Raw genomic sequence first — 20,622 nt, 5'->3', positions numbered from 1 at the left:
ATGTAAACTACTGGAGGGTAGGAACTAATTCTTGTGTTTCTTTGTATTCAAAACATAGCACCTGATGCCTTATCCATAGCAGGCACTGAGATTGTTAAAATCAACTCTTTCCCCAAACTGCCTACTTCCCCACAACTGCTAGTGGAGCAAAAAGACAGAAGAATTCAAGAGTATACAATTACCTATCTAGAAGTAGAAGTGTGGTGACTTGTTACGAAGGATTAGTGGTATCTGGTAGGGGGAAAAGTAGATTCATTCCTAAACTTTTCAAATCATTACTTTTTTAACTGGAACTTATTTTCAAATAATGTCATATCATTTAAAGCAGTCTAGGTCAACTTAAAAGACACCACAACCTCAACCAATTTACACTTACATTCGGCTAGCTTCAATGTCGTCAGACTGAGGTTCTCCTGGTGATCTGTAAAATGCAATTGAGGAAATGTTAGCAAAATACTCCACATTCCAAAAAGGGATTGACATGTTACTTGGGAAAACAAATTTGAAAACAAGATCTAACACTATAAAATAGTTTTTAAAATAATTAAAGATTTAAATATGAGAAAAAAGTGGAAAGATCAGATCGCTCTACAACACATTTATTTTAATGGCTGGACTAATAAAAAACTCAGTGCATTTTTTTAAAGGAAAGGAAATAGTAAACACTATACTTAGATAACAACAGACAAACCAGCATGATAAGTCATAATTATTCACAAAGTCAAATGTTTATAATAAAAACATATAACTTTGAAACTTTCTATAGCCAAGTATTGGTTATTCACATTAATAGGCATACTCACTACTATTCATAGTCTCAAACTTTACATCAGGGGATCAGCCAACTACTGCATGAGCAGACAAACTAAAACTTAGGGCAGCAGTCTGTTTGTTGTTGTAAGTGAAGTTTTATTGCAATGAAGCCATACTCATTCATTTGGATATTGTCTATGGCTGCTTTCACACTACAAGAGTAGGGCTGAGTACCCATGGCAGAAACCATTTGGCCCACAAAAACCTAAAATATTTATTATCTGGCCCTCTAAGAAAAAGTTTGCCAACCTGTGCTCTAGATAATTCAAACTCAAATCTAACAGCCTCGATGAATTTTGAGACCCTTTAGATATACCATTCTGATCATGATTATCTTGGTTCAACAATAAAATTAGGTTTCCCTGAAAACATATTGGAAAGATGTGCTACCTGTCAAAAGTATACCATCTAAGGCATTAAAATTTTACTCTAATTGTGAATTAATTTCAGTGTTAAACATTTGCCAGTTATTTTCTGTAATTTCTGAAAATAATGCTGCTATTTTATATAGAAATATTCAAAATTCTAAGATGCCTTTCGTTTTCATTTTGGGGGACATGAACCAGTTTTTCCTATCCCTACCATGTTGTTAAAAATAAATTCCTGTTAACCCTATTCACTTTTATAAACAGTATCAGTTAATGTGCAACAGTAGGGTTGTAAGGTGAATCAATATAATACCAATTTCTAACACTTTCATATTCCCAAAATAAATATTTTTTCAAGGTCAAAGCTAAATTTTCAAATTGGCATTACAAGGACCTGATTTGTAAATTTATCACTAACTTTAGACCTCCAACTTTAAACAATTTTAGCAAAAGAATCTTAAAAGCAGAGTCACCAGGGGAAAAAAATCTGTTTTCTGAACTTCTAAGCTATAAAATTCTCACTTCTTTAAAAGACTTTCAATTTACCCTCACTGTAGTTCATTCAGATTCCAAGGACAAGCATGAAGGGAAAAAACAACAACAACAAAAACTCCAGCAGCTCAAATATTTATTTTAGTTCTTCTTTGCATTAAACTTAAATTTTCAATTTTGCACAAAATTATGTAAGAACTAAAACTTGGGGCATACTGGAGGTGGCAGTGACTTGGCAGTGACACAAATGCAAAAATTTCACTCCACCCTCTCCCCCAGGGAGCAAGCAAATCACCTCTGTGACACACCTGGTCTCCACCAGCCTTGTGGGTAAGTACCCCAAGATTGCTTCCAAACTTGTATCTCCCAGACAGAAGAGCTAAAAATTGATGATAACCCCATGTACCAGCTGACTCATTTTTGAAAGTGCGACCCTCCAACATCAGATGTCATACTGTAAGGAGGCAGAGCTGGCTTGCAAAACAAAAAATAAACCTGCTGGCACTGAGGGAAGAGAGGCAGATTAGAAGTCTTCAAACATGTAGGTAGCAAAACTTACAAAATTAACAGGGAAAGAAATAGAGGGGAAAAAAAATGAGGACACGATGACAGGAAAATAAAAATATTACTGAAAGAAGGTAATACACAGGCAAGAAGGAAAACAAATCCAAGTCTTAGAAGTACAATATGTAAGCCTGTAAAGTTTTGAGATCCTGAAATGGGATAGATTAAATACATCATCAGATGGTAATTACATCTATTTTCCCAATTTCTGTTCCCTAAACAAGAGAGAATATGTGAACATTAATATTGGAATGTCATCAAACGGTTGGGTATATACTATATTACTACTTAATATGTACATATTTTACAGTGAACTATTAAAAAACATTTATAAGTCAAACCATGTAATGTAAACCAACCCAGTCTAGAAGGACAGAAGAATAAGAAAGGATTGAAAGATTTTTACCTAAAATAAATCTATCCTGGGTCTCTTAAACACAGCACAGGTTGCTTTCTATTTAAATTGGAAATCATTTTTCAATCAACATAAAAGTAAATATATACAGAACAAGAAGAAACATTTTTTGTGAAGTAATTAATAGTGCATGTCTGAATAAATTTCTAGTCATCCTGCTTATATTTCTGATATTCTAATAAGTTACCAAAAATAATGCTAAAGTTAGGATTTAAATTTTCAAAACTATGAAATATATAACATCTAGCCACAGTTCCCAAGCTTTATTTTGGAGTTGTTTGAAGAATCCAGTATAGACTTGTAACTTTAACAAATTCAGAGCATATAAACAAAGGGAAATTTATTTTTTTATTAAAAACTATTGATTCCAGTTATCCTAAGGTTTATCAGAAATACAATTTCAGAAAGGAAATTTTAAAACAGAAAGTATAACCAAGTAAAATTAAAAGACAAAAAATAACTCCTAGAAGAATCTCAATTTTTGGTCTTGATTTGGATCACAGAAAACATAATCACAGTACTCCCACTAATACAAATACTGCAGCATGAGCTAGCAAATTGAAATGGTGGCTCACTTCCCATAATACTGAGTACAGCGTTCTCCATCCTATCCTGCAAACCACCCCTTTTACCTCCACAGTAACTCACTAGCAGAGAAAAGCATACTAGAGTTTAATTAAAGTTATAGAAACTTCTAGAAAAGTGTTTAAAACCTTCATCACATAAAAGGTACATTTTAAAATGCATATTAAGAAATTTTTCATAACCTGTTTCTAATTTTTATAATAAAATGTTTATTTAAAACCTTAAAATTTTTTGAGAAATACTTTCCTGTTTATCCATAGACAGGTCTTTGGTGGTGGCTACTGAGATTTTGAATGAGAAAAAAAAAAAGCATTGAAATATTTTAGGAGAGAGATTAAATGGAGAAGTAGGTCAACTCTTAGGTCCACTATTCTTAGGCAATATTCCTGCCAACTATACATCTTCATTTTTATAGCATGTATTTCACTTTACAATGACAGCCTTTTAAAGGCTGTAAAATAACATTCAAAATTACCTTTTACAAGCTGTGGCCATTCGGTGACATCAGGGTGATCACAGCTTTGAGTCACTGATTAAAAACAGGTTGTCACACCAGTCTAGCTGCTAACTTGGTCTGAGCGTAGGCTTAATAAGTCTAATAAATTAAACAAACCTACAGTTAGAACACTTTAATATATAAACCCAACTCACTGTTCAAAAAATAATCTTCAAAGCTTTAAATCAGGTGTCAATGCAAAATTCATCAGAAGAATAATTATTATAGAAAAGCTTTTAAGGTCTATTTTCCAGCATTTTTTTTTTTTCTTAAATGATCTCTTCATTTGAAAATATGTGGTAATAATCCCATGTACTTTTATGTAGTACTATAGTTTATAAAGCACTTTGGTCAACAGAAGCTTGAGTCTCCGACAACTCTGACTCTACCTAATGAAGAAAGATACTATAGCAAGAATTTAAAAAATAAATAAATAAATAAGCAGTCTCAGAGTGATTAACTGACTTGCCCAAGATTTTAGAATTAGTGATGAAACTATGACTAAAATCCAGATCTACTGACTTCCCACCAAGGGCTGAATTTTTTGTTTTGTTTTAGTTTTGCTACAGTTTCAGGATTTAAATATATGTAAATGAGCAAACATTTAGAACATAGTTTGATACCTCATAATTATGGTAATAGTTTAAATGGGAATAATTTAGTCATAGGATTCTTAAACTGACAGAGAAATCAGTCACCAGGTAGGCAAATGCCTAATGGAATAGTTACGTTCATACACATATACACACACATACACACCAAAGTCTAGTCCTACTTATTCTGTATTTAAGTCATCTAACATTAGCCAAAATACCTTGGGTACTGCATGAGAATGTGTCCTACTCTTTCTCAGCCATAAACCCAATAAGATTCAATTTTATGAAAAAGTACGACAAAATATGAAAACGCATTCTTCTCCCTCAACCAAGTATCTTTTTATCCTCTTATATCACCTTAGCCGAACTTTCCTAATTGTCACGGTTCAAGTTTAGCAGGCCTCCTTAATCATACTGTAGTTCTGACAAAGATATGATACATCTGAAATATCCACTATCACTGAATCATTTCATACAAACAATTTTCCCCCTCATGATTCCCCTACCAAACTGAGAAGTGAACTAAAAAAAGATGAGAAAATAAGAAGGGAGTAAGATCCTTCATAGTTAACATCTTCAAACTAACAACAGGCAAGCATTGAACGTAGTTACCCACATAGATCAAGAACCTGATGTGAAACAGCAAGATAACTAAGAACCCCAAGAGAAAGGGTAAAGACATCAATGCTTGAGCCCTAACTTCCACATATATGAACATAGGGGCTTCAAATCCCTTTAAGTAACTCAGTTTCCCAGATTTTTCTATCATAACTATATGCCTCCTAATAAGAACCTAGACACTGTTGAGGTCCTATGAGAAAGAGACAACAGTGCCCCAGAAATGAGTAATGTGGTCCTAATATAGCTTCCCCTTGGTTTCTCATGAGAATAATAGTGTATGTGGATTTAGAACATCCAAACAAGTCTAACTTCCGAACTTGTAAATCCAAAAATGATGAAGTTAAAATACCTTTTAACTGCTTAAGATCAATTAATTAAAGAGGTACCATGTGTATTTTAGAAATTACTGAGTCAAGTCCTCTGTTCCAATCCCCTCTTTTATGAGATCCAGGGATCAACAAAGCACAAACAGCGTCCAGAGCCAGTCTGGACTGATGGCCCTGTTTGGTCACTTACTAGCTGGGAAGTCTTGGGCAAGTTACTTAACCTCTCTGAGACTCAGCTTCCTTATAGAGAGAACTAAGATAACAGTAGTACTTATTTCAGAGGACTGTCATGAGGATGAATAAGTTAACATCTAAATAGTTCACGACAGTGTCTGGCATATAATTTGTTCACAAATGGAAGCCTAACAGCCAAACTTACCCCCTTAATCTTCTTATGGATATTATTTTACTTCTCATAGCACACTAATCTCCTGTAAATTCTTTCAGCATCCCAACTGGGTCCCTCATATAATCTACCTGGTAGCATAGTTACTTAGCACCTACCACAATGCTTTAAAAATGGCAGGTGCCCAAATCTGCTGAACACATTTGTAATTAGTTTAACCATGACAGTAAAATATACATGCAATATGAATTCCAAAAAATAAAATGAAAACCTACCATATTTCGCCAAACTTCTGAGGAGCTGGTGAATTCTAAAATCAGGCTCTTACAGATTTTAAACCTAAAATATAAAACACCTCACTCAATTCTTTGTACAGACAACTGGATAAACTTCCAAAAATTTTTTTTTACTAAAATTCATTACAAAATAAAGGCAAATTTGTTTTCTGCAGTATTTATGAACATCCAAAAACATTAAAAGACAAATTACCCTACTGCTATTGCCAGGATGAATGGAAGTGAGGTTAGACAGACCCTGTGGCCTAAGTACTTTCAGCTGGCAAAGCCACGTTGCCCATTTTCATCAACAAAGCTTGGTGCTTTCCATTTCTTTCATCTATCCTCCCTCCAAAAAGGGCTGAAATATATGAAAACTAACTACATGCCTCTAATCTCGTCAGATACTTAAAGCAATTTTGTTTTAATTAAATTCTGTATGTTGAGCATCTGCTATGTTAGGTACAAATAAATATGGGCATCTATCCACTACATCCTAGAGTAACAGCCTTGGGGAGGTCCTTTGATCTCTGAGTCTCAAGTATCAGGCTGTGGTATTAGAAAAAATGTATTAAAAGGATGTAGAATAATGCCTGCCTGGCACACAACAGGGCCTCAATAAACTGTGACAATTATTATTTCTTAAATCATCCACTTAATGTATCTATCAAAATTTAACTGTTACAAAAACTTAGTAAAGCTGAAAGCAAGCCTCAAAATAATAATCCCTATAAATTCTTAGCTCATCATTTCTCAGTGGAACAGGAACTGAATTCTTTTAACCCATTCCATTTTAAATATGAAGAAACCAAATCCCAAAGACTAAGAAACCCACCCAGTGTCCTACAGGCTGATGGTAGAAAATGAATACACTGCATATACATATGTTTAAATAAATTAAACCAACTTTTAAGACTTTGGGGGACTGAGCCTCAAACTTTAGTCTTATAACAGAATCACCTGGGAAATCTATAAAAATCAGCTACTTGAGCCCTATCCCCAGAAAGTCTGATTCAGTGAGTGAGGTGGGGGGTTCATGAATTTAAATTTTTAACATATATGTCAGGTGATGCACGAATCCCAGTTTGAGAAGCTGTGCCTTCCTAATTATGGATTAGGAACACATAATCTTAGAGGAAATATACCAAATTTATAAGCACAAAGGATAAGTAACAGAAACTAAGCAGCAGAAATGTCAGATGCACTCACTTTGCAAATTTAACCATTCGAACCCTAATACCAGATAGGGTGCCCTTATTTAATTTATATCTGTGTATATCCAACAAGGGTGTTCAGTCTAATGTAATAATAATAAATGTAATCTAGTAAGAAATGCCTATATATAGTCCATCTGCCAACAATATCTGTCTGTCTACATATATATACACACACATAAGTGCATGCACACATTACTGTTAATATAACTGGTATACTGGTATGTCCTTCATCTCTTCAATGGACTATTTCTTCCACCTCCTTCTGAATCCATGTCAAAATTCAGTTTCAGCAACTCTCTTTTCTATCACTTTTTACTGTGACACTCAGCACTTCTGTTGTCCTTTGAACCATGTTTATGGTGTCTTATATTTACGGGTAAAGCTACTTGTTAAAACTCTAAGTTCTGTTGATTTATAAATTTCACAACTAACCAGACTGCGCCAACAACTTTCCTGCCAAAGTTTTCCTGCCTTTAGCCTCTCCTCATTCTAGTCCGTTTGCAGTTAGGACTAAAAAAGTTTAAATACTGCTTTCATATAGTACTCACAACATAATTCCCTCAACTCCTTTAGTCCCTTAGAGTACCATTTCCTTATTCTCCTTTTAACTGCCAGAAAGACCTAAAATCCACTAGCTCGGATGCTGATACACAAAACCTTCCACGTACTGAAATTTTTATTAAAGTCATCACCATTCCTGTATATTCCCAATCCTGTGGCCCCCTTAATTCTACTTAATTTTTGTAACATTTCACACTGCTAACCACTCCTCATCTCCCTTGGCTTCTCTAATGCTGTACCCATTACAGCATACTACATCTACATTCTACATCTCTAACAGCAACTAGGTCTTTCTGCTACTTCATCTTCCTGCCTCTCATACATTGACACTCTCCCAAGTTTATGTCAACAGCTATTTTTCTTAACAGAAAGTGATTATCTGTGCAATACCATCCATTCCCAAATAGCACCACTATACTTAAGACCCCTAACTAAACATCTTTAAGCCCATGTCTCTGGAGTTATAAGCTTGCAACCCCCAAATACCAATAGTACACATCCACTTAGATGTCTCACTAACATCTAAATTCAATGTATCTAAAATCAAACTCAATTATTTCCAAAAAAACTTCACTCTATCATATATGACTAATCTCGCTGTCCTGCTAGTTTCCTAAGAAATTTGGTGCAATTCTTTATTTTCTCTTCCTCATTTTTATTTAGCTTAACCACTGTGTGGGTGGATACCTATCAGCTTTCAAATTCTTAATAGTCATTCATTCAAAAAATGTCTACTAGATTTTGAATGCCTACTAGTGGGTAAAGATGCAGTGGTGAAGAAATTAGACATAATCTCTTGTCCTCATGTGGTGGGGGAGATGGGCACAAACAATTAAAACCATAATAAATTATATAATTACAATGGGTAGTTAAGTGCTGTGAAGGAGAAACACAAGAAATGATAAATGTGTATGATAATAAAGAGTGCTGACTTAGTCTGGGGAAAAGGAAAGACATTCTTCATGAGAAAAGAACAAGATTTATAAGACACACTAAGAAAACCCAATAAGGTAATGGTAGCACCATCAGTCTAGTCACTCAAACCAAAAAATGTTGAGTCATACTCTAAAGTCTCTTTCTCAGTACATCAGATTGCTCACCAAGAGCTACCTATTCTACCACAGGAATTACCCCACTTTCCAACACTACTCCCCAATTCTTCTTTGAACAGTTTTTAGTTGCTTCCAGAATAAAGCCCAATCATGTCAAATGAGATTACATACAATTTGACCAAAACCTGCCAGCCCCAGACTCTTTTACCAGACTAGACCACGTCAAAAGAACATGTACATCATTTGTTTTATACTTCCAGGTTTGAAAATGTTCATAGAATAAACATCTTACAAAAGAGGAAACTTTTCTCTTAGGCGATTTGCTTTAAATTTAGGTCCTTTAACAGGTAAGCGCAAGGTTAAGATTCAAACCCAAATTTATCTGAGTCTGAAGACTGTGCTCATTCCCTTGTCTACCCTGCACTTTCTAATTCATACACAAACCCTATAAATTTTCCATCTGAATTACCTCTTGCTTCTCTTTTCACCATGTTTACCAATACTGTCATACTACAGAGCCCCATTACTTTACCTGGTGTCTCCCTTTTGCCTTTATCTTCAACTCTGCTGCTACATATTCAAAAGTTTCTATGCCTTCTCAATGCTAACAATAAATTTCAAATTCCTTCACATATTCCACATCCCCACCTCCAAGTCATCCAAGCATTACTGTCCACTCTATGACATCACCACCAGATACCAGATCTAGTCTAATCATTGGATTACTGGCTGTCACATACTGGCCACCTGTATTTCTGACTTCAATATTTTTGCTTCTTAGGACAATTCACTCAAGAATGCTTCCCTGTCCTTCGCTAAGCTCCATCTCCTAGTCATCTATCATGCTGTTAAAAATTCTACTCATTCTAAAGGCTATATCTCACAGGGTTCTCTAAACGCTTCTCCCATACATAACTCCTGTCTCCTTTGGGTCTTACTATACATTTTCAATGCCATAAGATAATTTATTAATTTCTACCCTATATTTATTGTTTTGTATCTTACATTATAACTGTGTATATATCTTTCAGTTCCTCTAGTTGTAAGCGGGGTGAGGGTGGGGATCATCTCATTCACATTTTTATTTTCGTAGTAATGGCGACTATATTTTCCTGACATCATACCTCCCCCCTACCAAAAAAGAAAAAAAAAAGAGAGAGAGAGAGAATGGGGATCCATGGCCCAACAAAAGATTTTCAGCTAGTTCGAAATGCAATTCTTGGATGAACAAACAAGAACATCATTTCTTCTTAAATTAACACATTCCACTGCTGCCATACGTTAACCCTGCTATTGCCAAAGACAACACAAAGGCGAAGGAGGCAGTTGCAGCTGCTGTGACCACCCCAACAGGGTAACTCCGCAACCACCGCAGACACTGCAGACACGAGTGAGGCAGTTGCAGTCACCGCTGCCACCCACACAAAGCAACCCTGCTGCCGTTGGGGACACCGCAGATGTGAAGGAGGCAGTTGCAGCTGCCAGTACCACTGCCACCCCATAAGATAACCCTGCTGCCACTGCAGATACTACAGACACCAGGGAGGCAAGTTGCAGCCACTGCCGCCACAAAGCAACCCCACTGCCACTGCAGACACAGTAACTGTGAAGGTTGCTGCTGTAGACACCACAGCCAAGTGGTTGGCTGCTGCAACTGCCACTCCTACAGTCGCCGCCAACACCAATGCTACCAGGGAGGCATTAACATCATGTGAGCAGCACACCACTGCTGAAGCCACCACTGCCACCCCGCCAAAGCCACTGCTACAACCACCACCACCACAAGGGTGGCCTGCTACCACTGCAGCAGCTGCAGGAGCCACTGCCACATGTGGGTGGACAGCTGACCACTAGACTGAATTGACACAAGGAGGCCAGGGAAGGAGAGTAACAGAAGAAGCAACTGCTCTACCAGATAACTAGACATCAATGTAGAGATACTACAGATATGAAAGAACAAGAAAGTACGTGTCCACCAAAGGAATACAATAACTCTCAAGAACCAGACCAGATAGAGTAGCAAACCCCTGAAATAATTGAAAAGGAAATCCGAGTAAAAACCTTAAGAGAACTCAATGAGACACAAGATGCAGTTAGACAACACAATGAACTGAGCAAAACTATCCAAGATATGAAGAAGGAAATCTACAAAGAGGTCAATATTTTAAAAAAGAATGTAGCAGAACTCATGAAACTGAAGGAGTCATTCATGAAATGAAAAACACAACTGAGAGCTTAAACAGAAGATGAGAGCAAGCAGAAGAATTTCCAATCTTGAAGACCGTCTCTTTGAAATAACTCAGGCAGACAGAAAAAAGAAAAAAATGAATTTCAAAAAATGAAGAAAATCTAAGATAGCAGACAAACTTAAGTGCACAAACAACCAAATCATGGGTATTCCTGAAGGGGAGGAGAAAGGAAAAAGCACTGAGAACATATTCAATGAAATAATAGCTTAAAATTTCACAGGTATAGGGAGGGACACAGACCTTCAGATTCAGGAGGCATAAAAATCCCCAAAAGATTCAATCCAAAAAGGTCCTCTCCAAGGCACACTATAGTCAAACAGGCAAATCTCAAAGACAGAGAGTCTTAAAAACAGCAAGAGAAACAGCAAGCCATCAAGTCATCTATAAGGGAGTCCCCATCAGACTAACAGCAGACTTTTCAAAAGAAACTCTATAGGCCAGCAGGAAATGGGAAGATATATTCAAAATACTGAATTAAAAACCTGCCAGCCAAGAATAGTATACCCAGCAAGGCTACCCTTCAGAAATGAGGGGAAAATAGACAAACAAAAACTGCTGGAGTTCACCACCACATGATCAGCCCTATAACAAATCCTCAAGGGAGATCTACATCTGGAATCCAAAAAACAATAATCACTTCCATGAATACACAAGAAAGAACAAAACCCACTGGTACAACAAAAATGCAAACAAGAGTAAGAAACTATTTCACCACTTCCAAAAACCAACAAATACTGAAGACAAACCAGAACTAAGACAATGCCTTTCAGTAAAAAATCTTTAATGTAAATGGATTAAATGCCCCACTCAAAAGGCACAGAATGACTGATTGGATTAAAATGCTAGACCCAACTATATGCTATTTACAAGAAACTCACCTCACACATAAAGACACACACAGACTAAGAGTGAAGGGATGGAAAAACATATACCACCCAAATGGAAGCCAAAAATAAGCAGGAGTACCCTATTCTTATACGGGATAAAATAGACTTTAAACCAAAAACTGTAAAAGAAAACAAGGAAGGCCAGTATATAATGATAAAGGGATCTATTAAGCAAGAAGACATAACAATCATAAATACATATGCACCCAACACTTGAGCACCCAGATATATAAAGAAAACACTATCAGACCTAAGGAAAGAGATGGACCTAAATTACCATAATAGCTGGGGACCTGAACACCCCTCTCTCAACACTGGAAAGATTATCTAGGCAACAAATCAACAGAGAAACACAGAATTTAAACCACACTTTAGACCAACTGGACTTGGCAGGTATCTACAGACATTTCATATAACAACCACAGGATATACATTCTTCTCATCTGCACATGGAACGTTCTCCAGGATAGATGACCACATCAGGTCATAAATCAAGCCTCAACAAATTTTAAAAAACTGAAATCATTTCAAGTATCTTCTAAGACCAAAATGGATTAAAACTAGAAATCAATAACAAGCGAAACTCTGGAAACTACAAACACATTGAAATTAAACAACATGCTCCTGAATGACCAATGGGTCCAAGAAGAAATTAAACAGGAAATCAAAACATTTCTCAAAACTAATGAAAATAAAGACGCATCATACCAAAACCTGTGGGATGCTGCAAAAGCAGTTCTAAGAGGGAAGTTTATTGCAATCAAACGCTTACATCAAAAAAAAAAAAAAAAAAAGATTTCAAATAAACCTAATACTACACCTCAAAGAACTAGAAAAACAAGATCAATACAATCCCAAAATTAGTAGATGGAAAGAAATCATGAAGATCAGAGAACTAAATGAAACAGAAACCTCAAAAATGCTACAAAAGATCAATGAAACAAAAAGCTCGTTTTTGAAGAATGTAAACAAAACAGACAAATCATTAGCTCGGCTAAATAAAAGAAGGAAGACCCAAATAACAAAAATTAAAAATGATAAAGGAGACATTACAACCAATACCACAGAAATACAAAGAATTATTAGAGACTGTTATAAACAACCAAATGCCAACAAATTCGAAAACCTGAAGGAAATGGATAAATTTCTGTACACATACAAGCTACCAAGACTGAACCAAGAAGAAACAGCGAACTCGAACTGACTAATAAGCAAAGGGACAGAAGCAGTAATCAGCAGTCTCTCAACAAAGAAAAGCCCAGGCCAGATGGCTTTACTGCTGAATTCTACCAGACCTTTAAAGAGGAATTAATACCAATTCTCTTTAAACTACTCCAAAAAATTGAAACGGAAGCCATTCTTTTAAACTCATCCTATGATACAACATCACCCTGATACCAAAACCACACAAAAATACAACAAAAAAAGAAAATAGGCCGACATCTTTGATGAACATAGACACAAAATTCATCAATAAAATATTAGCAAACAGAATACAGCTACACATAAAAAAATAAAGTATACACCATGATCAAGTGGGATTCATCCCAAGAATAAATGGTTCAACATAAGTCAATAAATTTGAAATACCACATCAAAAAAATCAAGGACAAAAACCAAAAGATTATCTCAATGGACACAGAAAAAGCATTTGACAAAATTCAACATCCCTTCATCATATAAAGACTCTCAACAAATGAGGTGTATTAGGAAAAGTATCTAAACACAAAAAAAGCCATATTTGACAAACCCACTGCCAATATCATCCTGAATGGAGAAAAGCTTTCAGCTTAAGAATGGGAACAAGACAAGGATGCCCACTCTCACAACTCCTATTAACACAGTATTGGAAGCTCTAGTCAGAGCAATCATGCGAGAGAAAGAAATAAAAGGCATCCAGACTGGAAAAGACCAAGTTAAACTGTCCTTGTTTGCAGATGACATAATCCTATATATAGAAAAGCCTAAAGATGTCACCAAAAAACTCTTAGAGCTGGCAAATGAATTCAGTAAAGTTGCAGAATACAAAATCAACATGAAAAAATTAAATTAACACAAATTTAATCCAATGCCAACATGAGTTTATTTCAAAGACTAAATAATAAGAATAACCAAAAATATTTTTGTTTCTAATAGAAGAATAATGTCCCTTTCTCCCAGGGAACTTGTTCCACCAGTAATTAAATCACAGTATATTAAATAATATAATTAAAATCAGAACTCCACTGAAAAATTTTGACAGTATATGCTAAAACTAAATACACACATATGCTGACATAAAAATTTCACTTTTCAGTATACATCAAACAAAAAAGAGTACACATGTTCACAAGAACACGTTCACTGAATGTTTAGAAGAGCACCAATATTCTTAATTAGCCCCAAACCAAAGTTACTAAATGTCCACCAGCAGAATAAATTGTGGTATATACCTAAAATGAAATACTATACAACAACTCTAATAAACAATCAATTACTACAACAATGTGGACGAATCTCACAAATACATTAAGGAAGCCAGAACAACTAAATGTAATTGATTCTAGTTATACAGAGTATAAAACACAGGCAAATCTAATCTATGCCATAATAAATCAGGACTGTGGTTAGACTTAGGGGAAAAGAACTAGTGACAGCACAAGGGGCTTCAGAGACACTGCTGATGTTTCTTAATCTGAATACTGGCTAAACACGTACTGAATATGTGAAAGTTCAATAAGCTATTCACTTCTAAGAGCATTCTTCTGTATGCACATTTCAATAAAAAGGTTTTTTTAAAGACCCAGTATGATACTAGCATTAGAGAAACAGATAAGTAGAACAGAAAATAAGTCAAGAGAAAGATCCAAAAGTATATGAAAGTTGCTTCTTGTCAAAAACAGGAATTTTCAGATTCTGGATAACAGGCAGCACTGGACCGTAAACCATGAGAGGCAAAAATAAATGAAGTGAGCCATTCACTGATGGGATTTCTGCCTAGAGGCACTTTCCAATCAGGAGACAATGGAGGGGAAACCCAAACAGAAGAAAGCAGTCTCACTGAGGTGAGAAGCAAGAGATCAGTTGAGGAGGCTACGTGAATAAAATTTGTAAGAGAGTATCAAAGAAAAGGGTGCTATTCAGAAAAAAGGCTGCAGAATCTGCCACGTGGAAGTTTACTGATGTATTTAAACTGTGCACAAGTTAAGATGAGAGACTCTACGAAGCCAGGAAAAGTGGAGCTGTCAGCTGAAATATTCCCAGTACATATAAGGGACTAAGAGAATCATAAATTCTCTCCAACCAGAGTGAAAAGAATACGAAGACACTGGAGGCATTTAGTAGAGACTCAACAAGGGTCATGCTTTGGTAGTAGCTACTATCCTTAAAGTAAAGCTTTCTCTAGATATACCCTAAAAAAAAATTAAAGGAATCAAACTGACCAGCAAGTTATTTAGCTGGCTGCCAAAATAAAGTTAAATACAAAAAAAAAAAAAAATACAGTCACTCAACAACAAAATATTATAATATCCAGCATCCAATAAGAAATTACTAAATACACAAACAGGAAAACATGACCTATAACCAAGAGAAAAATCAATCAACAGACTCAGAAATGAAAGGATTGATGGAATCAGTTGACAAAGAATTTCAAATAGCTATTACAAATAGCTCAAACATTCAAGGAATACATGAATAACAAAAGAAACGAAAAACATGAAAATAAATCAAGTGGATCTTCTGGAAATGCAAAATAAAATATCTGAGATTATTTGACACTGCAGGGGGGGAAAAGTGAAATAGAAGACAATGCAAAGTGAAGCACACAGAGACAAAAAGACTGAAAAATAATAAGCAGAATATTAATGACCTGTGAACAATATAAAATGGTCTAATGTACGTGTAACTGTAGTCCCAGGAAAAGAGAAAATGGTGTGGAAGGAAAAAGATGGCTAAATACACACACACATAAAAGAAGTAATGGCTGAGTTCATCAAGTTTTCCAAATTTGATGAAAACCATAATTGCACAGATGCCCCCCCCAAAATTCAATGTCTCAGTAGGATAATTGCAAAAAAAAAACAAAAACAAAAACAAAAAAAACAGTAATAAAAAGAAAATTTTAAAAGAAGCCAGAGAAAAAAGACTTTAGATAAAGAGGAAAATTAAGTATAACCACAGATTTCTCATTAGAAACAAATGCTGAAAGAAATATACCAACCTAGAGTTATATATAAAGTGAAAATATCCTTCAAAAAATGAAGACAAACCCACTATATATCACCAGAATGGCTAAATCAAAGACTGTCAGCCCCAAATACAACATTATGCTGAGTAAGAGAAACCTTTTACATCACATCAATATTGTATGACTTTATTTACACAAAGTTCTATAGCAACCTAACCTATCATGAAAACAATGAGAACAATGACTGACTTTGAAGGTTGTGAGGGGGGTGGCAAGGACTAACTAGTAAGGGGTATAGGTTTTATAACTAGATAAGACTTGGTTGCAAAAGTGTACGCATTTGTGAAACCTCATGGAATGGTATTTGTAGCAGATTTTGTTTTCCAAGGACGGCCAACACAATATAATCCATCTTACATGTTCTTAACAATCTGGAGTTTTCTCATCAGGTGGTGGAGTCTATGTTCCTTCTCCTTGAACTTGAGTGGACTTTGTGACTCTTACAATCAAAAAGAGTACAAAGAAAGTATGTGCTCTGTGACTTGATGCTGTCATAAAAATGCCATGCACTTCTGCCTTGCTCTCTTGAGATGCTTACTCATGGAATCTAGTTACTATGCTGGAAGGAAAGCTGCCACATGTAAAGGAGACATGCAAACGTTCTAGTCGAGAACTCCAGCTGAAGTCCTAACCAACAACCTGCATCAGTGTCCAGATGTGAGTAAGCAGGCCTTCACATTCCAGCCTCCAGTTATCAGTCACTCCGCTGACATGCTTAAAGCCAAGACAAACTCTCCTTGACAATCCCTACTCATTTTTAATCCCTACCCAAATCTTTAGATTTATGAACAAAATAAATTACTGCTGATGTTTAAGACACTAAGTTTGGGATGATTTGTTATATAGCAATAAATAATTGGAAAAGTATACTAAATTCTAAATAATAATTCTAAACTAAATCAATAAGTTTTAGTTAATAATATACATGCTGAAGTTAAAGGTGTGGTATATTAACATCTGCAACTTACTTTGAAAAGCATCAAACAATAAGACAAGTTAACAGAAGAACAGAGGATGAATAGATGGACAGACATGAGACAGGGCAAATATAGCAAAATGTTAATTGTGGAATTATATCCTACAATTACTTTAAAGTCCGTGTAAGTTTGAACATTTTCAAAATAAAATCTTGAAGGGTGAAATATATGCACCTCCATATCAATAAGAGCTGAAAGACATTGTGGCCAGTAGAGCCGCATTTCAGAAATGTTAAAGCAAGTTCTTCGAGTAGAAGGAAAATAACACCAGGAGGAAACATGGATCTACAAAAAGGAATTTACACAAAGGAAAAGAATGAAAATGGCAAATATGAAGATCAATATAAAAGAATGTTATTCTTGGTTTTTAAATTTCTTTATTAGACAATTGACCACTTAAGAAAATACAGATGACCCTTGAACAACAACTGAGTGGATCCACTTACAAGCCGATTTTTTTCAACCTACCACAGGATGCAGAACTCACATATACAGAGGGCCGATTTTTCATACCTGCAGGTTCCAAGGTTGACTGTGAGACTTTAGTATCCATGGATTTTGGTATACGTGGACTTTGTAATATGCAGGAGTCCTGGAAACAATCACCCACAGATACTGAAGACTGACTATAGTTACAAACTCTACTACAGAACTTATAACATATGTAGAAATAAAAATGTAAGACCACAATTCAGTTATATGAGTATCACTTATCCGAAATGCTTGGGACCAGAAGTGTTTCAGATTTTGGATATTTTCAGATTTTGGAATATGTGCATCATCATCACTGGTTGAGCATCACAAATCTGAAAATACCATATCTGAAATGCTCCATAAGCATTTCCTTCGAGTGCTCCGTTGGCACTGAGGTTTCAGATTTTGGAGCATTTTGGGTTTTGAGTTTGAAATACTCTACCTATAGCAAAAAGGATGAGAGAAGGTAAACAGATGTATACTATTCTAAATACACTAAGAGGTATACAATATTTTTAAGGGTAGACTGAGGTAAATCGAAGGTGCGTTTTGTAAATTCTAGAGCAACCACTGGGGAGAAAAAACATAGGTATAATCTAATAGTGGAGACAAAATGAAATTCTAAAAAATGCTAAACTAATCCAACAGAAAGCAAAAAAAGGAAGAATAGATGAGACAAATAGAAAACAAATAGTGTTTTAAACACAACTGTATTGACAATTACAATAAATGTAAATGGACTGAATACTCAAAAAGCAGAGATCATAAAAATTGATCAAAAGCAAGATGCAAAACCATATGCTGTCTAAACAAAAACATATTAAATATAATGATAGATAAGTTCAAAGTAAATGAATAGCAAAACATATAAAATGCAAAAACTACTCATAAGAAAGAAGTGGCTACAGTAATACCAAAGTAGACTTTAGGACAAGGAATATTACCAGAGATAAACAAGAGACATTTCATAACAATAAACGGATCAATTAATCAATGAGACTAAACAGTCCTAAATGTGAATGCACTGAAAAACACAGCTTCAAAATATACGAAGCAAAAATGGACAGAAGGAAAGAGAGCAAATTCAAAATGATAGTTGGAGATTTCAACACTCCTCTTTTGGTAACTGATAAAATAAATAGCGAGAAAATCAGTAAAGATGCAGAATACATACATACATCTATCTGACAAAAGACGTACACCCTGAAAAGGAAAAAAACTGTGCAAATTACTTGAACACTCACTCAAAAACATCATAAGGAAAATGTAAATTAAAACTTTGATGATACATTGCACCCATTAGAATGGCAATTAGTAAAAAAACAAAAAAGTGTTAGCAAGGATATGGAGACACTGGAAACCATGTACACTGCTGGGAATGGTGCATCTGCTGTGGAAAACAGTATGGCAACTCCTTGAAAAATAAATAGAGAATTACCATATAACCCAACAATTCTACTATGGGGTATATAACCAAAAGAAATGAAAGCAAGGACTCAAACATAAATTTGTACACCAATGTTCACAGCAGCATTATTCACACAGCCAAAAGGCACAAACAACCCAAATGTCCAATGACAAATGAATGCATAAAACAAAATGTGGTATATACACACACAATGGAATATTATTCAACCTTAAAAATCAAATTCTGGTACATGCATGAACCTTGAGGACATTATGCTAAGCAAAATAAGCTAGACACAAAAGGGCAAATATTACATGACTCCACATATATGAGGTGTCTGGAATAGTCAAATTCACAGAGACAGAAAGTAGAAGAGTGATTACCAGGGGCCAGGGAGGGGAGGTAATAGGGGAGTTACCTTCTAATGGGTATAGAATTTCAGATTGGGAGAATAAAAAGGTTTCAGAGATGGACAGTGGTGATGGCTGCACAATAATGTGAATGTACTTTATGCTACTGAACTGTACAATTAAAAATGGTTAAAATGGTAAATTTTACGTTATGTATATTTTACCACAATTAAAAAACTGTAATGAAATACCACTAGACACTTATTAGAATGCCTGCAATTAAGAGAGTATCAAATGCTGACAAGAATCTGGAGAAACTGGAACTCTCATACACGGCTAGTGGGAATGTAAAAAGGTATAACCATTTAGAAAATTGTTTAGCAGCTCCTTGTACATTTAAACATAAACTTAGCACGTGGCCCAGTAATTCCAATTTAAAGTGTATACCCTAGAAAAATGAAAACATGTTCACACAAAGACATACACATAAAGAGTACCTTAATTCATAATAGCCTAAAACTGGAAACAATCTAAAGTTAACCAAAAAAATGAATGAATAAACAAATTGTGGTGTAACCATACCATATTAAAAAAAACCACAAAACACCAAATTAGTGATAAACACAAAATTGATGAATCTCATAAACATGCTAAGTGAAAAAAGCCAAAGAAGCATATATATATATATATATACACACACACACACTAAATGATTCCATTTACATGCAATTCTCAAACAAGCAAAACTAATACGCAGATCAGTGGCTACCTACAACGAAGAGGGAAGAATGACTACCAAGAGACATGAAGGAGATTTTTGGAGGTAATTCATATGCTCTATATTTTTATTGTAGTAGCAGTTATAATGCACATATCTGTCAAAATACAAACTGTACAGTTAAAAATGTGTGCATTTTATTGGACATAATTATATGTCAATAAATTTGATTTTTCTCAAAGTTTATGAAAACTTAATATAGAAAAAGGTGGCATTTTAAAGTAGTGAAGAAAGGATCCCTTAAGTGGTCGAGACAATCAACTACCCAAGTGGAAGAAAATAAAAGATAGACATCATTCTCATAACATATCTAAAAAAATACCAAACACAATCCAGATCTAAACCATATCCATCCAATATGTTGAATGTATTCAGATCTAAATTTATAAATCTAAATCTATAAAGTAAACTCATAGAAGTGCTAGAAGAAAATATAAGAGAATATTTCTATGTCATCTTCGTAAGTAAGCTGAAACCCAGAAGCCATATAAGTGGACAAATTGACCGACATAAAAATTTTTAAACTTCACAACTAGATACTATG

General features: G+C 35.0%; 1 protein-coding gene across 7 annotated transcripts in view; it reads right to left on the bottom strand.

Moving 5' to 3' along the window:
* The window catches only part of UBE3A (ubiquitin protein ligase E3A), a 103,426-nt gene that overhangs the window by 69,225 nt on the left and 13,579 nt on the right, over positions 1 to 20,622 (bottom strand). For 2 of the 7 annotated variants that reach the window (XM_063088889.1, XM_063088892.1), the window contains exons 1-2: positions 1,982 to 2,072; positions 377 to 421 (exon numbers count right to left, since the gene is read on the bottom strand). In XM_063088889.1, coding sequence (XP_062944959.1) covers positions 377 to 378 — 2 coding nt within the window. In that variant the 5' untranslated portion in view covers positions 379 to 421; positions 1,982 to 2,072. Of the gene's footprint in view, positions 1 to 376; positions 422 to 1,968; positions 2,178 to 3,712; positions 3,833 to 5,897; positions 5,962 to 20,622 lie in introns of those variants that run through there. The other 5 variants (XM_063088888.1, XM_063088894.1, XM_063088886.1 and 2 more) reach the window with 4 other exon arrangements.

The sequence above is a fragment of the Cynocephalus volans genome, chromosome 3 (assembly GCF_027409185.1).
Source record: "Cynocephalus volans isolate mCynVol1 chromosome 3, mCynVol1.pri, whole genome shotgun sequence".
Classification (NCBI taxonomy): Eukaryota; Metazoa; Chordata; class Mammalia; order Dermoptera; family Cynocephalidae; genus Cynocephalus; species Cynocephalus volans.
Note: the sequence above shows the minus strand (reverse complement) of the source record. Positions and strands in the feature narration are given on the sequence as shown.